This window comes from Anabrus simplex, chromosome 3, assembly GCF_040414725.1.
Source record: "Anabrus simplex isolate iqAnaSimp1 chromosome 3, ASM4041472v1, whole genome shotgun sequence".
Taxonomy (NCBI): Eukaryota; Metazoa; Arthropoda; class Insecta; order Orthoptera; family Tettigoniidae; genus Anabrus; species Anabrus simplex.
The window spans coordinates 284,377,919-284,387,407 of record NC_090267.1 but is presented as its reverse complement, the minus strand read 5'-3'; the positions used below and the strand labels follow the sequence as shown (position 1 = coordinate 284,387,407).

The 9,489-nt window shown below is 37.0% G+C and overlaps 1 protein-coding gene across 2 annotated transcripts in view; it reads left to right on the top strand.

The window, feature by feature from the left end:
* The first annotated feature begins 3,950 nt into the window (after window positions 1-3,950).
* LOC136866265 (U3 small nucleolar ribonucleoprotein protein IMP3) overlaps window positions 3,951-9,489 on the top strand; it is a 68,644-nt gene continuing 63,105 nt past the window's right edge. For both annotated transcript variants that reach the window (XM_067143074.2, XM_067143073.2), the window contains exon 1: window positions 3,951-4,246. In XM_067143074.2, the coding sequence (XP_066999175.1) occupies window positions 4,110-4,246 (137 nt within the window). In that variant the 5' untranslated portion in view covers window positions 3,951-4,109. The remainder of the gene's footprint in view (window positions 4,247-9,489) is intronic.

The window sequence follows — 9,489 nt, the reverse complement described above, 5'->3', positions numbered from 1 at the left end:
AAGCTTACTGGCTAAGATAACGCAATGCAACAGGAAACATAGAATAGAGGTAAACGTAATCAAACTTATTTCCAAATGTTTTCAATCATTTGAATATTTGCCTGTTTGTCAGGAAATTATTCAGCACTGGAGAGAACTTATAAATTTAACAATAATACAATTTATATTATCTTCTGATGAAAGCTTTCCTGCTACCTCTTGTGAAAAATGAGTATTTACAAACTACTTGTTTAGTTTGCTATATCCTTTTGGATACTGGTATTTCATATGACAATTTTACCTTAGGATAAGACTTTGAAGAAGACACCTACAATTCCAATACATATGTATCCAAAATAATCACAAGAAAATCTATATAATTAGGAGAAATTTATCCTCAACCAAAATCTGTCAGTTATAATGAATATCATATTCTTGAATATTATCAGTTACAATAGTAATTTCAGGTAATGCTATTACAATATCATCAGCAGCTAAAGTGACATGATTTAATTCCTGTATCTCTTCATTTTTAACCTCTTCATTTTCTTCTTTCAAGGGCACTAGTTCTCGAATGGGTTCAAGAACTTCTTCTTCAACAGTAAATTTCTTCGGACACTCTTTGCAGGTCTTTAAATGAAGTTTGAAATACTTTTTGTGGTTGTACACTTGTCCACAGTACTGACAAGCTACTGACACTGTGGCATCACTCCTCTTGGAATGAGAGCGCGTGTGTTTCACCATGTCACCCTTTTGTGTGAAACAGCGACCACAAATAGGACAAGAATATGGACGTTCACCTGTGTGAATGCGGTTGTGAACCTGAAGGGCTTCTCGACGACGGAACAGCTTACCACATACTAAACATTCATAAGGACGTTCCTCTGAGTGGATCCAGGAATGCTGACGTAGGTTTGCACTGCAGCGGAAGCCAGCACCACATTGTCCACATGTGTATGGTCGTTCTCCAGTGTGGATCCGCTCATGACTTTCTTTTCCCACTTTTGAGTTGAATCCTTTGCCACAGAACTGGCAGGTATGCGGACGTTCCCCGGTGTGCAACCGCAAGTGGTATGTAAGAGCAGGCTTCTGAGTGAAGCGTTTGTGACACTGTTGACATTCATATGGCTTTTCTCCAGTATGTACTCGCTTGTGTAGATTTAGAGAAAGTTTTGATGACAAGACCTTATTACATATACCACACTGGAAACTTTCTGCTAGAGACATTGCATTTTCTCCTTCAACAATATGCTGAAACTTTGTTTCACCCACTTCTTCAGCAGTATGTGTTTTACGATGATTCAGAAGGCCAGCGACAGATGGAAAAGTAGCTTTACAAATCCTACAGGTCACGATTTTCTCTGTAGCATGTGTTTTGTAGTGTTTTGTCAAATTTGACTTTCTGTTAAAATTAACCAGGCAAATGCTACACTGATATACAGGAACATTCATATGAAGGGCTTCATGTTTCTTGAGTCCTTTCTCTGAAATAAATGATTTATTACATCCATTGCAATCAAATGTGGGATTGTGAGACTTCACATGCTTGTTATATACTAAACAATCATGAAAATATTTGTTGCAAATTTTACAGCTATAGGTATTATTCATATTTCCATTTTCATGGCTTCTTGCATGACTTTGCAAACTGCTTTTTGAGTGAAAAGTCTCCCCGCATTGGTCACATAACCATATTTTTTCACTAGAATGTTCATTAGCTACATGGCTCTCTAAGCTGCTCCTAAGGAGGAATCTTCTGCTACAAAACTTACATTGATGAGGCTTCTCCTTGCTATGGCTGAGTTGATGAAGATGAAGGGAATATTTCCGAGAAAATTTTTCACCGCACAGATGGCATTCAAATATTGAGTTTGTGGCATGCATATGCTTATGAAGAGTGTATTTGTCTACATCATTGAAATATTTATTGCAAATTTTACACATGCAATGAAAGGAGCTCCTAGAACATGTGTGACTCTCGGTGTCTTCACAACAAGAACTCCCACACTTGCAGTTACTATCTTCATTATGCAAAAAATACATATTTTTCTCATTACCATCAGATTCATCAGAATCATAACTTGAATGTCCAGGACCAGCATCATTTTGAATATTTTCTTGAAAAGAAACACCACCACTAGGCTCAGATTTAACATTGGTTACATCATAATTAAAATGAGGAAACATAAAATGACAGTTGGATTCTTCATACTTCAATGCAGCACTGTGGGACACATCTTGACCAGGTTTTTCAATTTCTACACTCCCAGAATACATGGAACATCTATTTACCTCGAAAGAATTGATTAGTAAATCATCAGGGCAAAAGTATTGAGAGACCTCTTTTGAATTACATTTTCTGTTAGACTGGAAATAAACATCACTACTTACTGAGTTTGAATCGTGCTCTCCACTAACAGTCAGTGGCACTATCGACTTGCTGGAAGTTGAATTAGTTACCAGCCCAAGTTCCATTTTTTTGGATTTCAAGAGATCCATTGCTTTCACTATTCTTCCTGATGGCATTTTACTGTTCAGTTCTGGGTCAGTAGATAATCCAACTTGCTTTTTCAGAGAAGACAAGTATAACATAGATATGTCTGGTGCTGTAGGGGGTGAATTGGTTTTTGAAATAACACTGCATTTCTCAAGAGATGGAAATGTTATGAGTGACGAGCAGTCATGAATGCTGGAATTATCATTAATTAATACATCTTTGGGTGTATTTGAATCAGACAACTGTTGCAACACAGAGTTATTTTCTTGATCATCACTGTTAAAGTCATTAGTTGAAGATTGTAAGTTAAGTGGAAAATGTTTGGTGGATGTCAAATTTCCTGCTAAACCAAGCTCATTTTCCTTATATTCCATGTATTCCAAAGCCTTTTGAACTCTTTCAGTTGCTGATAGATTTCTAACCTTTGAATAACTCATTGTAATAACTGCCTTTCTCAATAAATTTTCATTATATTTTACCTGATATCTCTGTTTTTCAACAGGATCAGGAATGTTATCCTGCTCAGAAATATCAGGATCATGTGCAGTCAACTCACTGGCTAATTGAGGAATTTCATCTGAAATACTTTCACTATCAGAAAATAGTTCTATGTCTGGTATTAAGTCATCCCTATCTTCTGACTGGAGATAATTGATGAACCTCTTATTAGCATCAAGGCAGGAAAGAATAAGCTCGTGAGTAGTGTTAAGTTTCTCAATGCAGGGGTAGCAGACATGTGTTGGAAGCTTATCATGTTTAGAAACAGTAATGGGTAAGTAATTATTTATTTTGTCTTCCAGCTGAATTTCAGCTCCAGCTTCGCAATAAACTGAAACTACACGATGATTATGGAACCGACCACAGATGCGACACAAACTATGCAGCTCAACTTCACTGTAATGAGTTCCTGATTTTTCTGGACATGTCGATTGCTGATATGGTTTTCTATTTCCCGCTTGATCTCGTTCAAAGGGCTTCATGCTAAAATGAATCTCTTTGATTTACAGAGAATCCGAATCTGGTTAGTGGTATGATCTTTACCCTTTGGTATAACAGAAGTTACATATAGCAAATAATAAATCTCAATTCACAGCACTATTAACTCACAAACTCTAATACAATTGGAAAGAGCGCATGTATCGAAACAATTGACTTGCAGTCCCCTTCAACTGTAACTGGAGTTTTAAAATTATCGGAAGAACGGTTTAATGTTTAAGATTGGAACAGTCTATTATGTCGCAAAAGGCGGTAGGTTTACGATTACAGTCCAAATCAACTTAAAGTCTTTGGGACTGAGGAAAGAGATATAAGATATGCATCTAGCTTAAATATATTATAGAAAAATAAAGCAACTTTCATAAATATTCTCTGACAAAGGAATTATCTCACTGAACGTTGCGAATTATCAGTCCTATTTTCTCTTAGGACCGCGATCGTCAATGCTCTTTTATAGGCAATTATTATACTCCTTGGTCAAAATGTCTTCTTATTCTAAGTCTTTTGTTTACATCTGTACACGAGCAAGTTTTATGAAATTCTCTAAAGTGAACAAAATTCCGTCTATTCATAAATCACATGTGCCATACTTCGAAGACCTTCGTGACCTTACCTGAATGTGTGTGACAAGGGAAAAATGGTGCGGAAATTGAAGTATCACGAACAGAAACTTCTTAAAAAAGTCGATTTCATATCATGGGAAGTGGACAACAACCTTCACGAAGTGAAGATAATGAAACGATATTGTGTTCAGAAGAGGGAAGATTATACTAAGTACGTTTTAAGTTGCATATATTCTTCATTGTCAATATTGTTACATAAACATTAGAGTTTCGTGTTTTCTTTTACATTTTCTAGTCCGTTTTTCTGTTTGTTTCGTGAACGTAAGGGGTTCGTGATTTTCTTGTATTTAATATATACACTTTCTTGTCCGTTTTTATTCTTTTGTCAATCAGTCACCGCAGATGTGTGTTTAAGAATGCCGCCCAGGTGGCAGAATCCCTATCAGTTGTTTACGAAATCTTTTCTTATATGATTTCTAAGAAGTTGAAAATTTACCGAAGTTCTACCTTGATAACTTATTCCAATTCCCCTCACTATAAAGAAATATTTTACCCGATTTGTCTTCTTGAATTCCAGGTTATTATGAAATTTCCTACATTTAAGAAACTGCATTCGAGCTTAGTCACCTCTGACAGCTCGAAACATGCTGCTTAGCGAAACATCTTGTCTCCTCACTCCCAACTCTTCCCAGCTCATGTTTAAAACATTTTCATAACACTACTGTTTTGTCAGAAGTTCCCCAGAACTAATGATGCTACTTTCCTTTGTATATTTTCCAGTTTTGAAATCAATTAATTTCAGTAAGGGAACCATACTCTAATTCGGGTCGTACCAGCAACTTATATGCCCTCTCCTTGACATCCTCACTGCAATACAATCCATAAATACCATCATAACCATATGAAGAGATGTACAGCATTGTTAATGTGATAACCCCAGGAAGATATTTCCTTATACAAGCATATTGTTTTATCTTTGATGGAGATTGTTACTCGCCTGGTCACCTGCGCTGCAAACCTGTTTCCTGCGAAGCACTCGACCAGCACTGAGTTACAGAATGTTTTTGCACAAGATTTTCTGTACTTTATGAAGGTATTATGTATATACACATGCTCATGTACTAGTAATGAAAATGGTATTGGAACAACACACTGAGCACTAAACACATGAACATTTGAATAAACTGAACCTTATGCTGATAAAGCTCTCAGCAGACTGCAAAGGAGAGAAATTTGTGGCGCCAAGAAGCACATTACGGCAAAGTGCTTGGCAGGAGACAGGGTCGCAGCACAGGTGACCAGGCAAGTGACTCCCCGTCACAGATAAAACAGTGTCCCTCTATTAACATTTAAGTACTTACAGTGGTTCCCTTGAGGTACTATCACCCCATCAACATAGTAATTAAAACTGAGAGAGGACTCTGCTGTAACCAAACTTAGCACCTGCCTTTTCATCCTCTTTACCATTGTAACATTGTCTGCTGTCCATCTTCTTCTTCTTTTCTTCGTGGGGCCTCTAAATATTAGTTCCTAATTAGCGTCGACCTCTAATATCTTTTGCTGCCATGTTTTTCCTTCATTCCCACCTAGATATACCTACTCCCTTCACAAAGCTGCTTGGATTTTTTCTCTGTCTTCACCTTGTAGTCCTACAGTGGAGAGTCTGATTATACCCAGCGCCTCACATTTGAAAAGTATGTGTTCAGCTGATTCCTCTGCTTCATTGCATTTCCTACATATATTCTCTCTCAATACTCCAATTCTGTGTAGGTGTTTTTTTCAGATGGCAGTGTCCTGTCAACAGTCCTACTACCCATCTTTTGTTTTCTCTGCTGAGTTTCAACAGTTCTTTAGTATGCTTCTTGTTTGGTCCTTTTATCAGTTCCTTTGCAAGCCTGCATCCTGGAGTATTTTTCCAGTTCTCCATTTGTTTCTTTTGTACCCATTTTCCTATGTAATTAGAAATAGGAAAGGATTTCCACCTCTCAATACTTGTTTATTGCACTTATTATGCTACAGGACCGGTTTCGACCCTTTACATAAGGTCATCTTCAGCTGAACCATACATACATACCTATGTGATGAAGCTATGATTAAGATTGTATTTTCAAAGGAATGCCATACGATAATAAACATTAGGTCACATCCAAATGGGGCATGTCGTAACGTGAACTGGCATATATGTCGCTATGTACAACAATGCATTGTATGTCTAAAATAGTATGTTTAAGGTCTAAAAATTAGTTGATAAAACACATTTCTACTTAAAACTAACTTATATATATATGTACAAGATGAATACAATATATGGGAGCACTTCATGCACATGAACATTCGTGTCTTGCTTGTTGTTCAATTCATCAGCTGACTCCCGTGTTCAAGTCTTATTTACACAGTTGTACACTCTGCTGCTGTTCCTGGAGTTTAAATGATATGGTTTGCTTGTAAAATTGTATAAGTAAAAGATTTTGTCTTCATGTATGTACATAGAATAAAACACTTTCCAATTTTAAAAAGGTGCCAGATGTATGGATAAAATTAGGCTAAAATATGTTCAGCTCTGCTGTGTGTGTTGCCTTATGTTAAAATCAAATCATGTTGTCCTGTGACGTCCATAAAATTTGAGTAACATTGGGTTCAAAGTAGTGGCTCCTTTCCCATTTGTAGCTGTGCAGTGATGTTATATTTATTGTTGTTGGTGTCGCTGAGATGTGTTTGATATGCGAGCTTCTTGTGTACTTGTTGTTGAGTGACTAGAAACAAGAGAATATCGTAATGCGGCAGCTAGGCAGAAGAGAACATCATTGTGTAGCTGAGGGGAGATTTTATGCCTTTGCCAGAATCAGAAATAAAGAACATCTGGTCCATCATTTACACAATTTCAATCAAACTACTACATATAGGCCTATATATTTCGTTCTGGTAATGCAATTTTAAATTTTTTTGTAGTGTTCTTGTAAACAATAGGAATTTATAACAGGTAAGTAAAATTAGTATAGTATGCTAATATGTAAGTGGAATAAGTACGTATAAATTAGGTTAAGTGGACGCCAATGAAGTACAGGCGGGAGTTGAAAGAAAGTGAAGAGATAGAAAGTAAAGGCAAAATTTCTTCAGTATGTTTTAATTGCTCCCCACCCGAAATCCCTCCTTCCCAGAAGGTCCCGTAAGTATGTCGTCATAACTGTGCCGGCGAATTCTGGCCTTGTTCCATAATAACATTCATAATTTGAATTGGAACAGGTAGTCTTCTCAGTAAATATGTATAAATATTTATTCACTCACCACTGCCATTGACTGAGTTGGTGAAGTAATGATGTTAAGGGGATTTTGTTGGGAGGGAATGCTTCAACGAGGAAGTGTGGTGCATATAGCATTCTGAAGTTGGTTTCCTTCCTGGTGCACAGCTGGTATTCAGAGCAGGCTTTAGTACCAGAGTTTAGCATATATAGTGAAAAAATGTTGGTAGTTTTGAAATATTTTAATGATATCGAATGGATTAACATGGAAATTCATTTGTCGTATGATTTTATTCTATATCCTGTGCTGTGTTATAACTCTGATGACGTTAAGCCCAGATTCATTTCTGGTAATAATAATGTTTGCAGTGCACTGTGTCTTTGGTGTGGACAAGAACAAATTTGTTGCTTTTGTCGTTTTGTCTGTCTCATCCTTGGTTTTGATAATATGAAGGTGACTGAGGTATGAGCGATACTAATAATGACATTCGTTATTCAACTGGTCCCTGTGATGAATGGTGTGTGTCTCTTACAGTGTCGGTTGGTGTGTGCATTTCAATGGGCTCAGCAGACTTATATGTAATAGCACCTTCTGGTACAGCAATGAAATCAATGACAAACTGCCTCAGTCCTTATGTCCCTAATATGCCTCTTCAGTGGCACATAGACTATCTGTGACAACTGATGGTGGGGCTGTTAGGGATCCAGCCTTCCTTTAGGGTATAAACTCAACATACAACTCTGTATGTCATCTTTCTGCTTGCCGTAGGACAAAGAATTTGCAGTGAATACTTTTTGCTCTTTGAGTAAGTTGCGTGCCTTTAGTGGTACTTCATGGTCTCTTACACAGATGCACTATATTTTTGTTGTATATGTTTTTGTGACATTCTCTCGTAGAGGTTAACTAGCAACATGACTTAATTGTTCATTTGAATCTTCCATAGCCCAATCTCTCTCAATTTTCACTAGTTGAAAACTTTAAACGTTTGTTAGTGTCATAATTATTTTCCTTTCCCTACTTACCTTGTTCTATTACTTTTGGCTTATTGACATGAATTATTACAGTTCAAATTCACCTCATTGTCATCTACAAGCTTACCTATTTGCAGAGGTGGTGGATTTTTGCAGCACAATAAGTGTGAAATGTGGTGTATTTAAAAGACAATTAAGTGCATTATGTCTAGGGACTGGATCTTTATGCACTAAAAACAATTAAAATATGTATGCAATTATGCACTAAAAATGTAGAATGCAGAGGGTGGCCAAATTATTAGACGCAACATCAATTTTGCTACTCACCAGTCCTTATTTACATAAAATTACATAATTAATTAATCCTACACAATGATCAGTGCTTGGTATGCATTCCTTTGTGTTTGATAATAGACTGGAGTCTTTGAGGCATACTATTTACCAAATTTACAGTATGTTCTTATTTCTGGGTTGTGATGCCAGATCTCGGTAAGTCACTCCATTAAGGCTTGCTTGGTAGTGATGTTACTCTTCTTCAGTTTCATCTTAATTATAGCCCAGAGATTTTCAGTAATGTTAAGATCTGGTGAGTTCCCTGGCAAGGGGAGAACACTGACCTCCTTCTCAGCCAAATAATTAATAATAATATTTAATGCAGCCAATGGCCATATAATAATACAGTCAAAGCCAAAGTGGTCAATGTATAGTTCTATAGTTTAAATAACACTTAACTATTACAGAATTTTGTCAGCGAGATTTGTCTGCTTTTGCATTTTTTCGCATTGGTTGCCACAGAGTTTACACTGGCACAGTTCACTTGGATCATGGTAGGTATCTCTCTTGCAAATTTTGTGGTGGAAACCATGGATCGCAAAGCGAGTCATGGTGTGCCTCAGTTCATAGTTAGCCGTTATCCATTCCCTGTTGATCATCGCGTCTGTGGAGAAGAAATCTAGCCATATATCTTCCCTTTTGTCCTGAAGTTCCTTTAATAGGCTCTGGTATGCTCCTGACGTGGGCAATGATAATTCAAGCCTTAGATCTTCAATATAGAAGGGTTCTCTGGCAAGCAGGTAGACCAAGCGTGATGGGCTAAACTTAGAGACTCCCAATGCTTTTTTCAGAAATCTAGCTTTTACCTTTTCAATTTCTTTGATGTCTTTCTTTTGCAGTTGGTCCCATATTATTGTCAGGCCGTAGGTTAATATTGGTGAGATCTTTCGCTTAAACACTTTCAACGCAG